Source organism: Simochromis diagramma, unplaced genomic scaffold (assembly GCF_900408965.1).
Source record: "Simochromis diagramma unplaced genomic scaffold, fSimDia1.1 OVJJ01000443.1, whole genome shotgun sequence".
Taxonomy (NCBI): domain Eukaryota; kingdom Metazoa; phylum Chordata; class Actinopteri; order Cichliformes; family Cichlidae; genus Simochromis; species Simochromis diagramma.
In genome coordinates, this window is record NW_024387268.1 from 793999 (window position 1) to 818544 (window position 24546).

General features: G+C 41.6%; 1 protein-coding gene, 1 long non-coding RNA gene and 1 gene segment (V, D, J or C); all 3 read left to right on the top strand.

The window, feature by feature from the left end:
- Positions 1-6405: 6405 nt before the first annotated feature.
- LOC120715489 (caspase-1-like) lies at positions 6406-10946 on the top strand. Its single transcript, XM_040002521.1, has 9 exons — positions 6406-6573; positions 7377-7416; positions 7576-7749; positions 7838-8039; positions 8171-8311; positions 8399-8508; positions 8660-8747; positions 9767-9818; positions 9967-10946. The coding sequence occupies exons 2-9, from the start codon at positions 7384-7386 to the stop codon at positions 10250-10252; spliced, it is 1086 nt and encodes a 361-aa protein (XP_039858455.1). The 5' UTR covers positions 6406-6573; positions 7377-7383; the 3' UTR covers positions 10253-10946.
- Positions 10947-11832: 886 nt separating this feature from the next.
- LOC120715517 lies at positions 11833-15476 on the top strand. The gene is made up of 3 exons (XR_005691650.1): positions 11833-12017; positions 15009-15218; positions 15304-15476. It is a non-coding gene; the product is annotated as an uncharacterized LOC120715517 (long non-coding RNA).
- Positions 15477-17158: 1682 nt separating this feature from the next.
- Positions 17159-17720, top strand: LOC120715506 (the record flags this gene model as incomplete). The annotated part of the segment is given in 2 exon segments: positions 17159-17330; positions 17416-17720. Coding segments are annotated over 2 exon segments (351 nt in total), but the record flags the coding sequence as incomplete, so codon positions are not given.
- Between the last annotated feature and the right edge of the window lie 6826 nt (positions 17721-24546).

Consider the following 24546-nt stretch of genomic DNA (forward strand, 5'->3'; position numbering starts at 1 on the left):
GCTGCACTGTAGGAAAACATCCTAATATAAAAGTATTTTACTGCATTTCACAGTTTTGTTCTGTTCTTCTAGAACATCATTAAAGTTACGTAAATAGACTGATTTCACATTTCAAATGTAAATTAACATTAAATCACTGTAATGCAATAAAACGTAATTGTCATGATTATTAAATGTATCTGTCTGTACATATGCATATTTAGATACAGATTCACAAATGTATCAGGATTTCACAAATATCTGTCCGTTATTTGAAAGATCGAACTGTTGAATTCAAATGTAATGCTATGGAAAAGTATATAACATGATTCCTATAAGCTTGTGTTACATCACATAAGTATTATAATCATTGCTATTTAGGGCGATCGTGGCTCAAGAGTTGGCAGTTCACCTTGTGATCAGAAAGTTGCCGGTTCGAGCTTCGGTATTGTGTCCGTGGTCAAGACTCTTCGCCTACTGGTGATGGCCAGAGGGGCCAATGGTGCAATATGGCAGCCTCGCCTCTGTCAGTCTGTCCCAGGGCATGCGATGCATTATTATTAAAACCAACTGTTAACTGTATATTTCTGAACATTTACGTATTATGATTCATATTGCCACATTCATTGACCTTGTTTATAGGTAATTTCATTGTTTGATCACGTTAAAATGTTCCTAATTTAATGTCTAAAAGCACTTGAAAAGGCAGAACCCCATGTGAAATTAGCGCAACAAACTGTATTGTCATTACTGGAAATAACCGTATTTTTATGAGGAAGTTATTTTCCGTTATTTTACGGTAGTATTTTGGCGCCCCAGCTGCCAGAATATTGTGCTTTTTACAGTGTAGCTAACATTAGTTGGAAGGAACACTGAAATACTGGAATAGGTCACAGTTTCAGGCTGTTTGTGTCCTGCTTCACTGTCTTCATGGGACTGCCAGTGTCAAAGTTTGAACTAATAGATCGTTTTCTTACATATTTTTAAGATGTTTTTTTTAACAGTGCAGACGAGGCATGACGAGACGAGACAGGAGGGCCCGCTGACCTCTGGCAGAGATGGCGCAGGACCGGACAGCGTGCTGACCGCTGGTGGAGATACAGCTTGACCAGATGGCAGCGTGGCGGTTGCCAGTTCAGCTAGTGGTGGCATGGCAGCCATGGCTGGTTGAGATGGTGTTTGAGTTTGCAGTTGAGAGTGGAGTGGCTCTCCTGAGCCCCCAGCGGAGTCAGACGGCTGCACACGAGTTTTATTTAATATCATCTATCGTCCACCTGGGCCTTACACAGAGTTTCTCTCTGATTTCTCAGAGTTTTTATCTGATTTAGTTCTCAGCTCAGATAAAATAATTATTGTGGGTGATTTTAACATCCATGTAGATGCTAAAAATGACAGCCTCAACATGGCATTTAATCTGTTGTTAGACTCAATTGGTTTCTCTCAAAACCCACCCACCACTTTAATCACACTAGATCTTGTTTTAACATATGGCATAGAAACTGAACATTTAACAAATGAGTTTTTAAACCAGCAGAGATGTAGGATATGTATAAAAAAGTGTGGACAAAGTATTTACAGCATGAATCATCTGTGGACTGAAGCAGCACAGAGCTGAAATATGAGCTCCCACCTGAAAGTGAAGATGCTGCTACTAGTGTGTAAAGCAGGAGGAAGTGAGAGAAGTTCAAATCCAGATCAGAGAGGAGGAGCAGAGATTCAGGGAGGAGCTGAGCTGTTACTGAACTAGAAGAGAGAGAAACCTCCACATTCAACAGAGTTCAACACAAACCATAAACTTTACCTTCATTCAACATGTTGTCTTTGGACTATTTTGCACTTTCTTTACTGATTCTCACCATTCTAACAGGTACGTTACAATCTGTGTGTTTAAAGAAACACATTTGAATTGTGATGATTTATAAAAGAATAAAACATGTTTCTGTTCCTTTAGGTGTCAGCTGTGAAGATCTCACTCCAACCAACAAAGAAGTGTTCAGTGTAGAAGGCAGCACAGCTACTCTGTCCTATAAATACTCCAAAGCTGCAGTTTATGGTGATTATTTCTTCTGGTATCGACAATATCCAGGAAAACCACCAGAGTTCCTGATCTCTCACTTTGGAACAGGAGAGAAAATATCAGATCCAGTCCCTCGAATAACTTTTAATGTGAATGAAGACAAAACACTGATGACTCTTCAGATCTCCTCTGCTGCAGTGACTGACTCTGCTGTGTACTACTGTGCTCTGCAGCCCACAGTGACAGGAAACAGCAAAACTCTGTACAAAAACCTTTGGAGCAAAGACAACAGAATACTCCACAACATCCACTAGAGGGAGCCACACACTGTTAAACCTCTGATTCTTGTGTCATTGGACTGATGACAAAGACAACAGAGAAATGAAGCAGTAAAGATCAGAGACAGAGACAGAGCTGCTGTGGAAGCACAAAACTGTTTGATTGGCTGAGCTATTAAACTGGCCCCGCCCACTGAAGTTGAGCTCATCCAATGACATTATTTGTTGGTCATTGTGCTGCAGTGGAAGAACATTGTTCATGTGCTGTCTGTCTGGCTTTAATAACTCCAAAGACATGTTGCTGCACCTCTTTTTGCTTCTATCTCACATTATAGGTGAGTTTAAGAACAGGGATTAAAGTTTAGTTGAAGCTGCTGCATTAAGCAGATATACAGACTGCATTTCACTACTTTTCTTCTTTCTTTTTCCAGGACTAACAGCTGGAGACTCAATCACTCCTCAACAACCTGAAGTCACTGAAACAGAAGGACAATCTGTCAAACTCACATGTAGCTATGAGACAAGTGCAGGTGTTGCTGACCTTTATTGGTACAGACATGATTCTGAACTTAAGGCTCCTCAGTTTATACTCTGGAAAAAAGGAAAGGGGGGAACATCTGAATATATTCCTGATAATCGATATAAATCAGAAACAACAGATACATCAACTAATCTGACCATAGCAGCCCTAACCCTGGCAGACACAGCTCTCTACTACTGTGCTCTAGAAACACAGTGATACAAAGTGTAGAAGAGGCTGTACAAAAACCTGAACACAGATATCTGACTACTCTTCAAAGAGGAGGGAAGTGGTATTCAAAGCACAGCTTCATATCAGATGGATTCTGCTAATTCCTGTTTTATCAGAGTCACTGTGGTTACAGCTGCTAATGAAACACTGTGGGAGGATTCACATGAGCAGCAAATCCACATCAACCACAAACCAACTGCAGGAACGTTCAGACACAATAAAAACTGTCAAACATCAAAAGCTGCTCATTTACACTATTTTATATTTAGTGGATGAGGACATGCAGAAATGCAGCAGAAGCAAAATAAACAGAGTAACAGAGGTTTATCTCTTTAAGGTAAAATCTCTCACATGAAGCTAAAAGTCCAACCAGGAAGACCATCTCATGCTTGTTCCATTTATTCTCTTTGAACTCATCACATCAGATGATGATGCTCTCCTTCATCATTGTCCTGCTCTCATGTTTAAGTGTTTCCCCTCTCAGTGTCAGATGGATGCAGCCCTCCTCCACCCCACACATTTCATCAGGACCAGAGTCTGTGGGTCCTTCCACTGAGTTCTTCAGCAGTCCTGCTCCACCACCAGGCTCCCTCTGATCTAAACACTGAGGACCGCTCACACATTTCTGCAGCAGCAGGGAGAGTTTCCAGTCAGCAGAGTTCATGAGTTCACATATTTTCTTTCACAGGAACTGCAGCAACATTTCAACATCACATCCTCTTTAGATTTTATAATCTTACAGAGATTATAAAAGACAAAAGTATGACTTTGGACGCAGGATTACACAATAGCAAACTTTAAATATATATGTAAGACTGCTTTCTTCCATTTGTGCAACATCTCTAAAGTTAGAAATATCCTGTCTCAGAGTGACGCTGAAAAACTAGTTCATGCATTTATTACTTCCAGGCTGGACGACTGTAATTCATTATTATCAGGATGTCAAAAAAACTCACTGAAAAGCCTTCAGCTGATCCAAAATGCTGCAGCAAGAGTCCTGACAGGGACTAGAAAGAGAGCAGATTTCTCCTGTATTGGCTTCCTGTTAAATCCAGAATTCAAAATCCTGCTCCTCACATACAAGGTCTTAAATAATCAGGCCCCATCTTATCTTAATGACCTTGTAGTACCATATCACCCTATTAGAGCACTTCGCTCTCGCTCTGCAGGCCTACTTGTTGTTCCTAGAGTATTTAAAAGTAGAATGGGAGGCTTCAGTTTTCAGGCCCCTCTTCTGTGGAACCAGCTTCCAGTTTGGATTCAGGAGACAGACACTATCTCTACTTTCAAGATTAGGCTTCAAACTTTCCTTTTTGCTAAAGCATATAGTTAGGGCTGGACCAGGTGACCCTGAATCCTCCCTTAGTTATGCTGCAATAGACGTAGGCTGCCGGGGGATTCCCATGATGCATTGAGTTTTTCCTTTCCAGTCACCTTTCTCACTCACTATGTATTAACAGACCTCTCTGCATTGAATCATATCTGTTATTAACCTCTGTCTCTCTTCCACAGCATGTCTTTATCCTGTCTTCCTTCTCTCACCCCAACCGGTCGCAGCAGATGGCCCCGCCCCTCCCTGAGCCTGGTTCTGCCGGAGGTTTCTTCCTGTTAAAAGGGAGTTTTTCCTTCCCACTGTCGCCAAAGTGCTTGCTCATAGGGGGTCATATGATTGTTGGGTTTTTTTCTCTGTATCTATGAAGCGCCTTGAGGCGACTTATGTTGTGATTTGGCGCTATATAAATAAAATTGAATTGAATTGAATTGAATTGAATTAAATCTGATGAACCAGCAAAGACAGACTGGACATAGCTGCTGTAAACCAAGAAGAAAACACGTGGAGGAAACCTGACAACATTACTGTATATGTGTGAAACCAACAAGGCAAAACAAGCACAGAGTAAACATCCAATTTATCAGGAAGTGGGGATAAGGAAAGTACTAGAAATGAAGAGGATTAGGTAGACGGGGAAGCATCAGAAACACGAGGAAATAGTAAAGAGAAGAAAAACAGGAGAAGCTGTGAATGTGACAACCTGTGAGATTTGAACTAAAGACATGCTGGAACAGTGGGGACGAGATTTTCTCACTTTATTGTTTTGTACAAGAATATTTAAGGAATTCACACAGCTCAGTTAGATGTGGTCAATATAATGTGACTGGTACATGGTCAATGAACCTGATGGAGGAAATCAGAGATGACCTGGAGCCTGCGAGCAGAACCAGGTCCTGCATTTTTAGCTCCTGAGCTTGATACAAGCAGCAGAAATTAACAGTTGGTCTTCTTTCTTTTAAATTCATAATCTTTTGACAAACAAACATTTGTGTTAGTTGAAATTTGGCGGCTCAAACTGGTGCTGCTTGAAAGCTAACTCTTGGTCTGGTTTATGTCCCGAGTCTAACACACTGATCATGAGGAAGTTTTGGAATTTTAATGAAGGGTTTTCCCCTGATGCTGCTTCTTCAGGAAATCATCTGATCTACACTTATTATCTGTCCTAATGCAACATTTACCTGCAGGCCAGGTTTGACACAGCATTGCTGAGCGGCCTCATTCTTCTGCTGGGAGTCAAAAAGAAAACGATCTATTAGTTCAAACTTTGACACTGGCAGTCCCATGAAGACAGTGAAGCAGGACACAAACAGCCTGAAACTGTGACCTATTCCAGTATTTCAGTGTTCCTTCCAACTAATGTTAGCTACACTGTAAAAAGCACAAAGCTTCCATCCAACAACCAAACACAAGCCCAGGTTTGGTGCAAAAGTGCAAACAGCCAGAACCCGTTCCAGGGAAGCAACTCTCTTGTCCACCAGCAAAAATCCCAACATAAAGGCATCAAGCTGGGGGAAACAGATGTATCCACCCTGGTTATCGCCAGGGCCTCCAACTTTGGCTGCCACCTAACCCACACTCTCTGTGGAGCCCCTCCCCTGGGCCTGGTCCAGCTTAGAGCCTCAGAAACCCCATCCCACGTACCCAGACATGGTCCACTGGTCAATGCAGCATGGATGTCTTCTGATTCATTCTTAGTCTTACCCCTCACTCAGGACCAGTGTGCATATAGGGACCCTACCAGGGGCAAATTACCATTGAAAACAGAGCTCCTGGTATCATTTGGCACCATATCCCTCCACCATGATAAGGTGGAGATTCGTGGAGGAACATTACATCAAGTAGTTCCTGAATTATCTCTAAACATGTCCATGAGTTAATCAGTGAAGAAGCAAACGTATCACCTGTGTAAAGGAAAGTGAGCCTCATTCCTGTGTTTGTTCTGGCATATTGTGAAACCAGTTCGGTGAGTTTCTTTTCAGGAAACTGGAAACCTCCCAAACAGCCAAAGCAAAACCAGTTTGGTCCAAAGAATTCAGCCTTCACGTTATCATGAAGAAGAACAATTCTAACTAGATTCCAGCTCAGTATAAAAGAGCATCCAGTCAGTCAGTCAGTCAGTCAGCAGGTGTTTCCAGTGCAGGTACAGTTGAGTCCTTCTTTTCTGAGCAGTCTGAGCTCTTTAATCAGAGGACAACCAGGACTCAGCATCTCTGCTGTAAGTCTCTGATTCTTCATTTCTCATTTGTCTTAGCAGCAGCAGCAGATGTTGTTTCTGTTTTACGTTGAAGAAGGTTTTTCTTTCATCTGTCACATCAGAGATGGAGGATGTTGCAAAGAAAGAAGACATGAGAGGAACATGATTATTTTGTTTTCTTATTGTGAAACATCTTGGGACAGAAATGAAATTATTCAGATTTTATGTCAGTGAAAGTGTTAAGTTTGCAGTACTGTGGTAAAGCTGAGAGGGGTAAACTTGGACTGGTGAAGAGTAGCTGAGCTGTTTGCATACATTTAATCAGAGATTGTTTAACTGTAAGGTGCTGTTTGAGTTAATTCACCAAATTCTAGGTTTTTCGGGTTTTCGTAGTGGCTAGAAGCTGGAAATATGTAACATCTGAATTCGGTCGGCTAAATCCACAAAGAGCAGCTTCAGCTGATCACAACCTGGATACAAAGAAAACCTGAGTGGAGCTTCCAGTACAGGGTCTCATTTCCAAGTCGCCCACGCTGCCCCACTGCACCTGGGCTTAGAGTTTCCCCACCTGCCAAATCTCACTTTGATGCCTGATTAGGATCTCGTGTATCTACATTCAATAGTCTTCAGGTTTATTAGGCTCAAGTCTTATTATCTATTAATCAGTATCAGCAATACATTTTCTCACTAATATTTTTAAAAATCAGTCCTGAATAATCCACAAGAAGCAGAGATGATGTGATGCACAGTGAAAACCCCAAGAGCTGATGTGATGTGACACATTCTGTCCCTCCAGCTCAACATGTCCTCTGATTTCTTTCTAGGTCAAAGATGGAGACGTGGACAGACAGTCAGGGTAAAAAAGTATGTTACTGTATGATTCATATTAGATATGTTGATTGTTTGATCTTAGCCTCTTGTAGTAACTTCCAAACCAATAATAATAATAATTACTGCAAATAACTGCATAAAAACATCAGCTTGTGTTAAAATAATCTGAAGAGTTTCTGTTTGGTCTCTCAGATTTATCCAGTGACTCAACAATCACAGTCAAATCGCATCGCCCTGCTGATCAACATTGAAACGTTTAATACAAGTTTATACAAATGTAGAGCTGCGAAAGATGAGAAAGTCATGCAAAGTCTACTTCAAACTCTTGGATATGAGGTAGTGAGATGTGGGGACATCACTGCAAAGGTAACTTTTAAAAGCAGAAAATGTTTCTTCACTTGCACCCAGTTTTACAAACTGGTTAAATGATCCAGTGACGGATTTCTTCCCACAGATGATCGATAAACCTCTGAAAGACTTTTCTGAACACCCAAAACTGGCCCTCACAGACAGCGTGTTTGTGACTTTGGTGTGTTATGGAGGCACGGGAACTGAGGAGTTTGAACTTGACCAAATCTTTCAGCACTTAAACACAAAGAACTGTCCTGCACTGAAGGACAAACCAAAGATCGTCATTATTCACGCCTGCAGAGGAGGTGATTCTCATCTGTCCTCACACACCCAACAAACAGCATGAATGAATCTTCAATGAATTTACTGTTAATATTTGTTCATTTGAAAAGGTAAAAGATCGACACGTTTCAGTAAGTCTGTGTGTTTGTTTCAGTGGGGGAGGAATCGGCGGATTTACTTGATAGAAAACAATTTGTGCCCACAGACGACATCGAATCTCTGTCAGTGAACTCTGTCAAAGGTCCTCGGACACACAATGAAAAGGATTTCATCATTTTTCATTCCAGCACCACTTGTAAGTGCACCACCCTCCAATAAGTAACATTTAGAACAATCAAACACCGCCTAACTACAGATATGATCTGGTTCTGTTTGCTTGCAGACACAGGTTCATGCACTCATGAAACATACGGTTCTGCCTTCATCCAACACATCTGTGAGGCTGTCAAAAAGCACTGCCTTAGAGATGACATTGAGGAAATATTCAGAACGGTAAGTTTGGCAAGTGGAATATATGGAATACACAAATACATACGACAAGAGGCTATCTATCTATCTATCTATCTATCTATCTATCTATCTATCTATCTATCTATCTATCTATCTGTGTGTGGAATCATGTTAAGTGCAGTCTAACCAACAGGTCATGCAAAGCTTTGAAGAATTCCCATCTGAGCAGATGCCAACCAAAGAGAGAGACACTCTGACAAAGCGCTTCTACGTGTTTCAAAGTTAGTGTTACAGGTTTTTGATGTGACTTTAAGATATTGTGTTGTTTTGGGATGACAGGACACACGAGACTGCATGAAATGTTCAGTCTGGTTTATTCACATCGATGAGCGACTGATGGAACTAAAGAGCAATGATGATGATGATGATGAACAAAACAGAAAAGCATCCCACAACATTAATTTCCCCGTGGACAGTTCTGTGTGGCATCAGTCCATATGAGAGACCTCCATGATCCCACAGGGCTTCAATAATGAGGTCCAGGCTCTGAGGAAGCCGGTGCATGGCTCACAGTGTTTCACTGTGTTTGTGTTTCATTGTGTTTGTGAAGTTCACCTGATCGACACACCAGCTGTCAACAACTGTACCATCCGTGCTCCAGTTATGTTGAGTCTTCCCAGGCACCTCAACCCCTACTCACATCTTGCGTCTCAATGGGTCACATGATAGAGTGAGGCAAGGTTTCACCATAGTTTCATCCAAAAGCTCTGCTGATAATGACCCACACCTTTTTTTATAACTTGGATCTTGTGATGAGGCACATGATCAATAGTGTGCCTATGATCCTCTTAAGTGGACAACTCCCACTAGAGTTTAAACACCAAAGGAGAAACCTCTTCAAAAAGCTTAATGAGGTCCAGTCGCCGTCTTCCAAAGCTGCTTAGATCGAATAAACGGTAAATGGACTGGTTCTTATTTAACTCAACACAACGTGCCTCATTCACCTTTTCTATATAAGAGCTTTCTATCTAACATGCACACATATTTATATTCTGATGGATGCGTTGAATCCATCAATCTTCTTCAGTAGTTTATGTAGACTAAAAATGACCATGACAAGCAGAGGACGAATGTCAGCACATCAAAGTCTCTCGGTGGTTTTACTGCTTCCACTCAACTGATATATGAGGAAAAAACACTTTGACTTCCTACTTTTGTTCTGTTTCATTCAAAAAAACTAAACATGTAGGTGTTGTGAAAATTGTAATATTTGATTTTAAAAGAGCAATTCTGATTCAAGATGCACCTGAAGAAGTGAAGCAGTGGTCTGCAGGAAAGGAGTCTCTAAACAGGTATGAACAGATCCCTTCACTCAGCCTGTTTGTTTTATGCAGATGTAAGAGCTACATGAAGTCTTCCCTCTGTGACAGCATGAGTGATGATGTCCATCTTAGCATGTTGCCAACGACTGTGCTGGTTTGACCCCTCCTCTCCCTGCAGGGTGGAGCCTGATGGCGTCCGACGGGTGAGCTCGGATCTGAAGAAGTGTACGTTTGATTTTATGATGATTCTTGGAAACAAATCCAACCGTCTTCAAACTACTGTGTCGCTCATTCATATCTCTGATATCAGGAGTCACCATCAAAGAGCCGATCAACGAATAGATGATCGATCAATAACTGCAGCTGGATTTATTTGTTCTCTCTATCAGATTCCCATCAACTCACAATCGACCCAAACACAGTATACAAATGGATCCAGCTGTCTGACAGCAACAGAGAGGTGATGCGTTTGAATGCACAGCAGCCATATCCTGATCATCCAGAGAGATTTGACCGCCCTCAGCTGCTGTGCACAGACGGGCTGACTGGTCCTTGTTACTGGGAGGTTGAGTGGAGTGGATATGTTTCTATAGCAGTGAGCTACAAAGGAATCAAACGGAGAGGACACAGTGATGACTGCTTGTTTGGACTGAACAGTCAGTCCTGGAGCCTGGACTGCTCTTACTCTTACTCTGTCTTGCACAATAACACAGAAACCTTCATCCCCAAAGACGTTGTCTCCAACAGAGTAGCAGTGTATGTGGACCATCCTGCCGGCACTCTGTCCTTCTACAATATCTTCTTGGACTCTCTGATCCACCTCCACACCTTCAACACCACATTCACTGAACCTCTGTATCCTGGATTTGGAGTCTGGTCTCATAATTCTTCAGTGAGAATAATGAAGCCGGTCCATGTGCACTGCTCTCCTCCAACAGAGTAGCAGTGTATGTGGACCGTCCTGCTGGCACAGCTTCCTCTGACACTGCAAACAACCTCTATCCTGGATTTGAAGCTTGGTTTCATAATTCTTCAGTCAGTCTGTGCTTAGTTCAGTATAAAACTCTGAGAAACACTGCTAAATAGACCTTTCAGTCTGCATCTTGCACTCAAAAACACTTTCAGATTCATGGATTCAATGATTTAATGTTTTAAACTCCTCTAAATGATTCCTTCTTAATTTCAATCCGCTGAAGATTGAAGCTTCCAGCAACCGTAGAGTGTGAGCCAGGGTCCAAGCTGGACAGGTCACCAATCTGAGACAGGGCTGACATTAACTTTATTCCACTAACTGCATGTCTTTGGACTGTGAGAGGAAGCTGGAGCACCCAGAGAGAATCCAAACAAACAAGCTGAGAACATACAAACTCCACACATGAAGGTGAAGTTGGACTCGGGACTTTGTTGCTGTGAGGTGACGGTGCTGACCTCTGCACCAAAGCTCTTCTGACATGGGGCTGAGAAAATATTTTGCACTGCTGATCAGAAAGAGAAATTCCTGCTTGAACAATGTTCTTTGTGTGATAGAGACTAAATATATATTGATATTCAATTTTCTTTACTGATGTGCTTTGTGTGAAGTGTGTTTCTTCTGCTTCGAGTATTTTAAAGTCACTGATACAACAACCACGTTTTTCCTCACCTGGAGACTTTCAATGAGAGCTTTAGATGAGAAATTCATCATAATGTTTAAATTGAATTCAACTTTATTTACACAGCACCAAATCACAACAACAGCCGCCTCAAGGTGCTTTATATTGTAAGGTCGACCACAACCACACCAGTGATGAAGCTGGTTCATTCATGGAACTGTCTGGAATGCAGAATAACAGGAGCTCTTACAAGCTGGGCACCAGCGTCACAGCTTGAATGCTGGGTGGCAGCGGTGATGGTGGTGACCTGGGTGACCGGTGCAATAAGACTGCTGACTAAGAAGGCAGCAACAGACGAACTCCAGAAAACTCATCTCCAGTCAACCAGGGAACACATGATGGTAGGTCAACATAGACTGACACAGACACCGAGGAATAAACAGCACTATTTAAACACCCGAGGGTCAGAGGCATCAGGAGAAACAAGAGTGTAACAAGACGCAGGTGAGGATCATCAGAAGCAATGAGACAGAAGGTAAAACTAGACCAGCAACCGTCAGGACGTCAGAACCTTTAACTAGGGGAGCTGACACGAGAGGACACGATTGGAAAGGGAACAAATTAAACTCTGAACCAGGTGAACAAAATTACTGCAAATACTTTGTGTTACAAATATTTTTCAGAGTCACCTATTTTAATGCAGCCCCTCACTCTGACAGTGTAATTTCACAGGATTAACTAATTTATTTGGATCACGTTTGAAATGTCATGATTGTTGCTGTAGAGTAACAGATGGGAGCATTCAGACCACTGCAGTAGCAACAACCAGTTCAGTCAGCGCTACTTTCTCCTGAGATGAAGCCAAAATGTTCCTTTCTTTCTTTCCGTGTTTAGAACCTGCTCGTCATCACTCGTGTCCACTTCTTACACTTACAGTGCATTTTTGAGGAACACCTTTACTGTGTATATATCACGGCTATTATAGTGAACTAATATAATCTGCATGTGAAAAGCCTTTTGGTTAACTAAAACAAAAATAAAAACTAGACCTGAAATTATTTTGTGAACTTGGAAAAAAGAAAAGAAAGATTAACGGTGGAAATCCCCGTAGTTTCAATATTTGTGAATTTGATCAAAACGTTCAGAATGTGCTTTATGAGGCTTTATAGAATAGAATAGAATAGAATAGAATAGAATTCAACTTTATTGTCATTGCACATGCACAGGTACAGGGCAACGAAATGCAGTTTGCATCCATCCAGAAGTTTTGGATGAGGCTTTATGAGGCTTTATGAGGCTTTATGTGACGTTTGCCATCCAGGCAATAATAATTAATAAAGACTAAAGTAGACAATGACAGTTAAAAATAAATATTCTTAAACATTGCAAACTAAACTGAAATGATTCAACTCAATCTAAAAACTTATTAAACCTACATTGAATTAAAAGCCAAATGTGATGGTCTCAGTCGTCTCCGGCTGATTTCTCGGTTTGTTTGCTGTCTGTCTCTGGACTTTAGTTTTCTCTCTCTCCTCTGTCTGTGTTCCTTTGTTGTTGTTTGTGTTCCTTTGTTGTTGTTTGTGTTCCTGAGTGGGCCTCATCTCAGCTTGCTGCCTCTGACCTGACCCACGTGTCTCCGATGATCTCAAATGCAGAATTGAGCTGGCTGTCATTCTCACTGGACTGTTGGATTAGAGAAGCCCTGGCTCCTCCTGCTCAGTGTTTGTGCTGCTTCTGATGCTTCAAGATACTCGCTGTGTGTTTCTTCTGTGTAGACTCCTGGTTTTGATCTTCCCAGGTGTGTGGTAAGACAAACCTGAGTGAGAGAGTGTTGTGTGGACTCCTTTCCTCCCTGGAGTCCCTGGAGCACTATACGCCTCCAATGAACTTTACAAATCATATATTTGAGTCCAACCTGCCTACCAACACAGATACAAAAAGTCAAAATATGTAATGTAAGCCTTAAGACTGCATTATAATAAACACTAAATGTTCCCAAATCCAAAACAGAACTACGAATGTTGAACAACCTTAAAAGTTTCAAACACTCACTTCAGTTTTATTAATCGCACCAAATCCCAACAACAGTCCCCTCAAGGTGCTTTATATTGTGAGGTAGACCCTACAATAATCAGACCCAAGATCATGTGCAGCCGATATTTTACAGAATCTGTCCTCTGTGTTGGAAAGGCTGTCAACTGTGTGTGGGAGCCCCCTTGTGGCGAGAGGGCACAGGTGCACTATTGAACACATGTTCCAGGGATCAGAGTTTGAGCGGACTGACTCAGCAGGGATGTCGACACACGGTGTGAGTCGTGCGCGTTGCTAAAGAACTGAGTGGACGTGGAGCCCTGCCTGGAAAGGACAGCTTTAGTCTTTTAGGCATTTAGTGGATGTAGAAGTGCAATGTGTATTGGCCTGTTCAACTGTGTGGCTAGTTCATGCTGCTAATGTTGTACACAATAATAATAATGCACACTTTGCATTGATCCCCGTGGGGAAATTCACTCAGTGAAGCAGTGGGCAGACACCAGTGCAGCGCCCGGGGAGCACTGTGTGGGGATGGTACCTTGCTCAGGGGTATCTCAGGGTAGCCGTTCAGAGGATTCGAACCCCTGACCTTACGATCATGGGGCAACTGCTTTGGTTGATTGGCTGTTTTGTGTTGTTGGGTGTATTGGCAATTAATGTCATGGACTGTAAGGTTTTCTGAGTAGTGCATGGAGATCTTCATATCGGAATTTCCATTTGTAGTTCTGGTCAGACTGGAAGAAAGCTCATGAATCTTAATTCATGACTTAAATGTTTATTATATTCAGTATTTTGTATATGTTCTGCTCTTGTTAGCTAACAGCTAACAGCCCCCCCCACCTACGAGTTCTTGTACATCCTCTGTAAGCCTGCGGTTGCATTACTGTGCTGCTGTGCTGCGCTGTTAAGCTACAGAATCACAGTAAAGACGGAATAACCTTATTTGTGCGTCCTGTGTGTTCTGACACCGCGAGGTGAACACCACTGCTATTCAGCCAACGCCGATACAGTCCTGGGTTCAACCCAAATTAACTCAGAATCAGAACAGAAGCAGAAAAAATGGCTTCTAAGTACACAGCAGATTGTCTCTCTCACTCACTGTCTGACTGCTACAACTATCACAGCCTGAACATAAACACAGGTTCAGATATGCTTTTTTCCCTGCTGTCAAATAATTGTGTAGTTATCAGTGAATTCACTGTCACTGATGATTCCAGGGAATCCTCTCCTCCCCAAACTTTACAGTCTGAACGGGAAACTTGTGCAGACACTGATGTGGTGAAGCCAGCCGTAAAAGTCACTGTCTGGATGTACTTGTACTTGTAACTGCACCTCTTTAGTTTCTTTTAACACCAGCAGATGTTTCGCTGTTCATAAAGACCCTTAACAGGTTTCTGTCTGGCTCCACCCACTGATGCTGAACTCAGCCAATGAGATGGTCTCTTCTGCAGAACTACAGCCTGATATTGAGGAGAAGGCTGTGCAGCAGAGAGGCTGCTTAGTCTTTTCATTCTGCTGAACTTTGTTCATCTGCTGTGTGACTTCAGCACCTGAAACATGTTCCTTTACCTGTTTGTACTTTTCTCTCACTGCATAGGTGAGTGTTAGAACACAGAAAAGTCTCATTGTGACAAGATTTGATCAGAAAATAAAAACCAGAGGAGACACAGATTCAGGGAGGAGCTGAGCTGCGACTGAAGAGCAGACGAGACAGAGAAACCTCCACATTCAACACAGAAGATTCAGTCCAACATGTTGTTGTTGGGCTGTTATGAAACTTCTCTGTTAATCATCATGATTCTAACAGGTACATGTGAAAAAACTTCATCCTAATATTTTAATTATTCTTCACGATTTCTTTGTATAATATTTACAGATTTCTGTTTCTTTAGGTGTCAGCTGTCAACAACTCACTGCCAGCAAAGCTGAAGAGTCCAGTTTGGAAGGCAGCACAGCTACTCTGTCCTACAGATACTCCAGACAAGCAGCTGGAAGTGATCAGTTCTACTGGTATCGACAATATCCTGGAAAACCACCAGAGTTCCTGACCTTTAACTTGGGAACACAAAACACAACAAATTCCAAACTTTCTGTCAGAATGGTCGATGACAGAAATGGTCTGAACCTTCAGATCTCCTCTGCTGCAGTGTCTGACTCTGCTGTGTACTACTGTGCTGTGAGGCCCACAGTGACAGGAAACAGCAAAACTCTGTACAAAAACCTTTGGAGCAAAGACAACAGAATACTCCACAACATCCACTAGAGGGAGCCACACACTGTTAAACCTCTGATTCTTGTGTCATTGGACTGATGACAAAGACAACAGAGAAATGAAGCAGTAAAGATCAGAGACAGAGACAGAGCTGCAGTGGAAGAACATTGTTCATGTGCTGTCTGTCTGGCTTCAATAACTCCAAAGACATGTTGCTGCACCTCTTTTTGCTTCTATCTCACATTATAGGTGAGTTTAAGAACAGGGATTAAAGTTTAGTTGAAGCTGCTGCATTAAGCAGATATACAGACTGCATTTCACTACTTTTCTTCTTTCTTTTTCCAGGACTAACAGCTGGAGACTCAATCACTCCTCAACAAACTAAAGTCACTAAAACAGAAGGAGAATCTGTCACACTCACATGTAGCTATGAGACAAGTGCAAGTTACCCAAGCCTACACTGGTACAGACATCATTCTGACCTTCAGGCTCCTCAGTTTATACTCTGGAAAGGAGGGAAACGAGAGACAACTCAATATATTCCTGATAATCGATATCAGTCCACAACAACAGATACATCAACTACTCTGCGCATAACAGCCCTAACCCTGGCAGACACAGCTCTCTACTACTGTGCTCTAGAAACACAGTGATACAAAGTGTAGAAGAGGCTGTACAAAAACCTGAACACAGATATCTGACTACTCTTCAAAGAGGAGGGAAGTGGTATTCAAAGCACAGCTTCATATCAGATGGATTCTGCTAATTCCTGTTTTATCAGAGTCACTGTGGTTACAGCTGCTAATGAAACACTGTGGGAGGATTCACATGAGCAGCAAATCCACATCAACCACAAACCAACTGCAGGAACGTTCAGACATGAAGACATTTTATTCCTTATTTAGTGATGATGTGTGTAAAAAGCATCAGAAGTCAAATACAGTAACTAGTAATAAAACTCCCAACATTGTTGGTGCATTAATGATGTTTTACAGCTGAAAGATTTACTTTGTTATTCTCACATTTTCTCCTGCATGGTTTTAAACTTTTCCTTCACTTTTTTATAAGAATCACGTCTTTGTGTTTTTTCTCGATGATGTCATAGGTACAGTTTCTCCTCTGTTGTTCTGATTGGACATTTAAAGCAGCGCCATCATTGATGGTATCAGATCCATTTCACATGTTGTTGAAGTTCAGTCTGAAGTCACTTTAAGTCTCAAAGCTTCACTTTAACCTGCAAAGACCAACAATGTCTCATTTCCTACTGATTCAGATACAAGAAGATTCTTCTACTGTTTTCTCTTCTTCAGTTTTTAAAGATGAACATCATGATCCACACTGACACACATTCATATTCTTTGGTTCCCTGGATTAAAACGGAGCCTCTGCTCTTTATTTATCCTGTGCTTGTTTCTCGACTCACAGTTCAGTCTGTTAAACCTGCTTCCTGCAATAGGAGCAAATATCCACTGAAAGCAGCAGAAAGACGTGCTGAGTGTGAAGCTGTCAGCAGGGGGAATAACACAGCGCTGTGAATGAGTCCTGTCACTGTGATCAGGCTCCTCCTTCTAATCCACCAACTTAGTGTTGATGAAGACTAAACAGAGAGATCACAGCTTCTTTATACTTGCTGTAGCTCACAGTTACTCTACACTGCAGATATGACGCCTCTGTTCATCTCAGTGCTGCTGGCTGCTATGTGCCTCGGTATGAACACAACTCTGTTTCTTTGATATCAACATTGACGTGATTCTTTAACAGCACACTGATACTGTTTGTTGGTGTTTTACAGAATGCAGAGCACAAAAAGACAACGTGCTGCAAGCAAAAGGAGAAGAGACTGCTGCTGCAGGAGGCACAGTGACACTTGGCTGTCAGTATAACAGCAGTACAACAAGTAATAATCTCTTCTGGTACAAACAGGATGGAAACAACAGCCCCAAATTCATCCTGAGTCGTGTTAGTGGGGATCAAGGAAACACAGCAGACGAGTTCAAGGAGAGATTTTCATCCACACTGGATTCCAGCATCAGATCAGTTCCTCTGAAGATCCAGAAGCTTCAGCTGTCTGACTCTGCTGTGTACTACTGTGCTCTGCGGCCCACAGTGACAGGAAACAGCAAAACTCTGTACAAAAACCTTTGGAGCAAAGACAACAGAATACTCCACAACATCCACTAGAGGGAGCCACACACTGTTAAACTGTCACCTGTAGGTCTGAATTCTCTGTTCTTATGATTAAACAAAGTCTTATCTATAACTCGTTATGTTACATTTTATTACTGTGCTGTTGTTTGATGTTTCCTGTGTTTCTCACATTATGTATAATATGAAGAATTGTTTTATGAAAGTTTGATATTATAGATATTATTTTGCTGTGTCTCTGGACCCTCTGAAAAACACTTTTACACTACAAATGTGTCGACGCCTCTCATGTAGTTGCTGTGTTTTCTGGGACTGTGCTGATGTGTCTTCCATGATTAAACACAGCTGCAGTCATCAGAGCCGTGCACTACTTTGTGTTATCCAGTGCTACGATGGTGGTTCACTTCTCACCAATGTTCCCTCTAAGCTGCGCACGTGCACAATTGCGCACTGCCGGCACGTCTCTGTGCACAGAAAAAAATCTAACCTGAATTGAAATTGAAATTAAAACTTTAACAATTCTGCTTTGCAGTGTTAGTCAGTGACTGGCTGCTCCTGTATGGGATCAGAACGATGCCACCTTATCCCATAGTCCAGCCAATGATGCGATTCACATTCGTATATATGCAGCTAATCAACGTCGCTGACAGGCTCTGACAGCGTCCTTATGTGCCGGTACCAGTGTTTTAGCAAAGTGGCTGATGTGGAGTGAAGCCACGTTAATGACAGCGTGCACAACCATTGGAGATGTGAGCAGGACAGACGGAACAACTAGACAGAAACAGTGTGGACTTTATACCAGTTTTTAAATTGTGTTGATCGGCCACGTAAAACCAGAGTTATGATAAAATATCTGCAATGTTTGTTTTTCTTCCTGAACTCTGTCGTTGTTTATATTTACTGCAGGAAGAAACGGTAAAGACGGTGTTTTATAAGGAAAACGCTCAAAAGCCTGTGAGCAAAGACAACACCAAAAAACCCCGCCCTTTCCTATTGGTGGAAAAATGTACCATGTGGACCAATCAAAAAATTATATGGCAACATGGCATTTAGTTGTTTAGGAAGGGAGGAAGTTTTAGGAGTGACGGCGTGTTTGAGATGTGAGAGATTTGCGTCGTTTAGCGCAAATCTTGTGTAGTTAGTGTTTAGTTAGTGTGTAGTTAGTGTGTAGTTAGTGTGTAGTGTAGTCAATAGTGTTGTTGTGTGTGTCAGAACAATGAGGCGACTGCTGAGTGTTACAGGTGTTACAGCAGTGATACATCTGCTGCTGTCAGGCCTGCAGGTATCAGGCTGTTGTTCTCCTTCATCTCATAGTGGACAGAAATTAGTTTTTGGAGCGGCACAAATAATTTGTGTGGCATCAGATTTGATGCAGAACAGCTGATTGTTCTGTAAATAGTTTGAAATGTTTATTTTAAAGCACATTGGCTTCATTTAAAAAAAAAAACATAGCTGCAAAAAACTTTGTAGCTACCAGACCACATACTCATAATACAAGTCAGAGCTTTATACATATATACATATATATATATATAGATATATAAATATATATATCTATATATATATATGTATATATTAGGGGTGCAACGATACTCGTATCGACATTGAACCGTTCGATACAGTGCTTTCGGTTCGGTACGCATATGTATCGAACAATACAAAATTTTTCATTTATTTTATCAACTTTTCTTCTGACGATGCTGTCTGTGTTGAGCGCTCAGTGGATCTGCGTTCGACTACTCCACCTAGGCTGCACTGTCGAGCGCAGATCCACTGAGCGCAGTGCAAGCTAGCAAGACAGAAGCTAAGCTCGTTGCAACATGGCAAATTGAACCTCCCCCACCCTCATAGAAGCTGTGTCCCAAAACGTCGGCTGCATCCTCTGGAGGCCGCATTTGAAGGCCGATTACGCCACAGCCAGGCAACGAAGGCTGTCCCAATGCGTCGACTCCTTCAAATGCGTCCTTCATTTCCCCGAATTTGAAGGATGGGTCGGGTGTGTCCTTCGTGGCCCACCATATCCCAGAATTCATAGTGCGGCCCAGCCAAATTTCAGCTGCCAACAATGGCGGCCGCTACTAAGTTTTAAAATTACTCTTATTAATCTTTCACAAAATAAACTTTTACCATATTTTCAGGTGAGAAAGTAGCTGTGTAAACTTCAAATATCTTCTTGGTTTATCAAGACATCGTATATTTGCAAAAGTGTGCCGACGTTTTCGGAGACGTCTGTTACCCACCCGCTCGATAGCAAGCCCGGGGGTTCAATGGTCACTCGAGCCGGCGAGAGCAGCGGACTCCCGGCTTCATCGTTTTCAGACCCCCGCTCTTTCACTATTCAGGTTAAACATGATATATAAGTCACTCGGATAACTTAAAAATTTAATTGTTTGCCTTTTTTCTGTGTTTTATTTGTTCCGGAGTAAATCAGTTTGGCTGAGATTAAAGTTATTAGATTATTAGATTAAATAAAACTTTATTAATCCCTCGGGTGGGTTCCTCCGGGATTTTCACACAGCTGAATAAACGTTAAACAGAAAACTGATTAAACAGAAGTGTGAGACGGTCGAGAACTTACTCCAGTGGCAAGAGGTACTAGCGCACCCAGGCTTTCAATTGAACTCAGTTACACAGCGATAAAAAGAAACACAAAAAATGGCAAGAAGCTGTTGTATTATTAACTGCAATAGTCGGTCGCATGACAGCCACGGGAAGCCGACGGGTAAAGAGATCGGTTGTTATCGGATTACGTTGTTGAAGAGAAATTGTTCGAGCCATGTTTCCGAAGTAAAAAGAGCCGACGGATGGTCTGGATATACCAAATATAACGTCTCAGAACACTCCAGCTCACAGGTTAGTCTGCTCCAAGCATTTCCACAAAGGTCAGTCTGCTGTTGTAGTTAATACGTCATTTTTCTTAACGTAATTGGTGATATAGGTTACAAGCAAGTCTGGCGCTGAACAGAAATTGTCGCGCTATGCTCCTTATTTGTTTATTGTGCATAAATAGTGAATTGTCCTGACACAATATTGCGTTTCGCTTCTGTTATTATGGTACATTGACAAAAACATATACTTTTATTCACAGGATAAAACAGTTGTTTTGTATCACTAATTGTCCAGTGCGATTACAGCATACAATATTATTGTCACTGCTACATTTCTGTAATGCTACCAGAAATTATTTCCACTACTAATTAATTACCGTTGAGCTCAAAGGTCCTATTAATAAACGGTTAACAAATGTGTATTTATGACGGAGATTTGTGAGACTGGTAAACTTACCTTTGTTCGTATGATGGTCTTTCGTTCTACGCGGTGCGTTTCAAGGTCCTGTACCCATCCGTCGGTAAACTGTACCTGGGCTTGTTGCAGTGACCTGAAGTTACTAAACTTCATGAGTGTGTGCACTCACTCCAAGAACCGTATGATTATAAATATGAGTGTGGTGAAAGTTGGGCAGCAAGCTAACGTCTTTTGTCCCTCTGTGTGCTTGTAAGGGTCTGACCCTTTCACTGGTTTGATTTTTTCCCTCGTATCTTTTCTTTGCCTTTTCATCAAGTCTGTCTTTGTACGGACCGGCATTGTTCTCCTTCGTTTTGTACATAACTTTTTTGGGGGGCAAAGAAAAAGCAAGAAGGTATTGGAACCGGAGAATGAACATTTTGCGGTGCTGCAAATGCTTGCATTTGATGCGATACTTGGATTGTTTTGCCATTAGTTCCCGGCATGCAATGCGCAAAAGTCACGTGGTCTGTCAATCTCTATTCAGATCTGGCCTTTGGAACTATTTTGGTTTTCATGTGACGTATGACCCTGAAGGTAAGCGCGTCATGGACAAAAGTAAAACAGTATGTTGGATGTGCCACGCAATGCTCAATTACATGGGTGGGAACTAGTGTGTTAGCGCAGTTAGCTTGTTAATGTGTTGACGCCGTCCAGCCCCACGCACAGGACGATCCGCGGTAGCTCGCTAACGGAGATTTGCCGTGTTGTGGCGTTAACGTCATTTCAGATTAACGCTGACAGCACTAGTGGGAACACAACGAGTATGACTGCACATTTACGCCGACATCATCCTAGTGCAAAGACAAGTGGAAGCAGACAAAAACAACAAGCACGCATGCTGCAAACTTTACCCGAGTCATTTAGACAGCCGTTAGCACAGGATTCTCCTTATGGGGACCTGATATGTTTAATATGCTGCTGAGAATATAGCCCAGAAGAAGCGGATAGTATAGCTTTTATTTTGGAAAGAGCCATTTCTCTGTAATAAACTCTCTTTTCCAAAGATGAGGGATTTCTCCATCAGTGTCATGGTCCTGGGCCATGTGGTCCCAGTATTCTTAGTTTCCTGTACTTTTGTATTTCGTTCCTTATTTAGGCCATGTTTCCTGAGTTGTCCTGATGTGTTGTTCCCAAGTGTTTTCCCTTCGTGACTCTTACCCCCTGTGTGCCCCTCTGTGTATTTATGAGCCCTCGTCTCTCTTTGTGTTTATTCCATGTTTCCCCTGCCCGTTATGTCTATGTTCTTCCTGTGCTCTCTCTCCCCTCCTGTCTGAACCCCCGTGTACTTCCTGTTTTACTTTGTGACTCCCGCGCCTGTATACGTCATGTTATGTTCATCCCGCCCTGTCTCGTTATGATTATCAGTGTCACCTGTGTTCCCCATGTGCTCCCACTTCCCTCATTACCCTCCTGTGTGTATTTAGTCCGCGTGCTTTCAGTCATTCCTTGTCAGGTCGTCTGCTCATCCATACCCTCACTTCAGCATTCTATGTCAGTTCACCACGTTTAAGGTTTTTTCATGTTTAGCTTTAGTTCACCCAGTTTAGGTTATGGTTTAGTTTTCACCTGTGTCCTTCTGTTTGTACACCTTTTTTGCTGGCCTCAATAAACGGCTTGTTTTCTGTTAAATCTACGCCACGTTCAGTTTTTGGAGTTGCGTTTGGGTCCTTTTGCCAACACCTACAGTCTGCTCTCGCCAGACTGTGACAATCAGATAGATTTTTTAAATTACTTTGTTGTTTCAGCAACATTAAATTAAAAACTGTACGTTTCAGTTAAAATATATATTTATAATTTTAATAAATGACAAATTAAAAAGGCATGAACATCTTTTGTATCGAAAAAATATTGAACCGTGACACCAAAGTATCGAACCGAACCGTGAATTTTATGTATCGTTGCACCCCTAATATATACATACATATATATATATACATATGCATACATATACATATACATGTATATATAAAGAGTAGCACCGCCTACTCTTATTATACTTATTATACTATGAAAAAAGAATGTATTTAAAAGTTTTTAATTAAATTGATAAGCTACTCAGAAACACCACTGTGTTTGAGCAGGAACAGGAAGTGATACTCTGATACTCTACCGCAGAGTATGAGAGCGAACACCAAGAGTAATAATAATAACAATAATTGTTATTATTATTATTATATTTTTATCATGTCGATGTTTTCTTGTATTTGAATATCAACAAGTAAATAAGCAAATAAAAGAGAGAGTGTGAACATTGTGTGATTCCTCAGTGTGAAACTTTATGATGTGAATATTGTGACTCTGAGGGAGCTTACATGGTTCTTATCTAATGGATGACTTCATCTACTGAAAATGGAAAGTATCAAGTCAGAATGTTTTTATGACTTATCATCATTTATGAAGAAAATTAAAGGAGGATTCATCAGATGTGAGCAATTAACGTCCATCAGGTTAATCAGTAGTTTCAAGCCTCACTTTAGCCTCTACAAGATATTTATGCAGAAGTTCAACCAAACAGAAGACATCAGGTCCTGAGGTCACAGACTCAGACTATCACATTATCAGAGAGAAGCTCGAGTGTCTGTGACCTCTGCAGACCTGAACCTATGAAGAAAGACCTACTCTAAAAATATCAAAAGAAACCAGCTTCAAAATCAACAACCAACCTCCTCTACACGGACCACTGACTTCATGGTATTTTCTTTAGTTTGTAATATTTTGCCCTGTAAAACAATTAAAGACCACCTTAAATAACTTTGGTTATAAAGTGTGTGAAGCACAGGAGGAGGAGTGACTGAGAGCAGAGAGGAGGAGCAGAGATTCAGGGAGGAGCTGAGCTGTTACTGAACTATAGAAGAGAGAAAAACCTCCACATTCAACAGAGTTCAACACAAAACAAACTTTATGTTCCTCAACATGCTGTCATTACATCACTGTGTGTTTCCTCTGATTCTTCTCACTCTCACAGGTCTGCTCACCTACACAGGAAACTATGTTCAATTCAATCTTTATATGAATGTCGATTATCCACTGAAACTATTCAACATTTCTTCCTTCAGGTGTCAGCTGTGATCAGCTCACTCCAGTCAAAGATGAAGAGTCCAGTTTAGAAGGCAGCACAGTTACTCTGACCTGCACGTACACCAAAGGTGCTGCTGATTATTTCTTCTGGTATCGACAACATCCAGGAAAAGCACCAGAGTTCCTGATCTCTCATTTGGAATCAGGAGAAATACTAACACCTCCCAGCAGCTCCAGACTCTCTGTTGGAGTCAGAAAGGAAGAAACAAAAATGGATTTTCAGATCTCCTCTGCTGCAGTGACTGACTCTGCTGTGTACTACTGTGCTCTGCAGCCCACAGTGACAGGAAACAGCAAAACTCTGTACAAAAACCTTTGGAGCAAAGACAACAGAATACTCCACAACATCCACTAGAGGGAGCCACACACTGTTACACCTCTGATTCTTGTGTGGATCAGTGGTTGTAAACTT

What these genes read in the sequence shown, in the direction of transcription:
- LOC120715489 (XM_040002521.1), top strand. Translation starts at nt 7,384, where the DNA reads ATGGAGACGTGGACAGACAGTCAGGGTAAAAAA. An exon ending in GTGGGGACATCACTGCAAAG is followed by an intron (nt 7,750 to 7,837) that starts GTAACTTTTAAA and finishes TTCTTCCCACAG; the next exon opens with ATGATCGATAAACCTCTGAA. An exon ending in TTGAGGAAATATTCAGAACG is followed by an intron (nt 8,509 to 8,659) that starts GTAAGTTTGGCA and finishes TCTAACCAACAG; the next exon opens with GTCATGCAAAGCTTTGAAGA.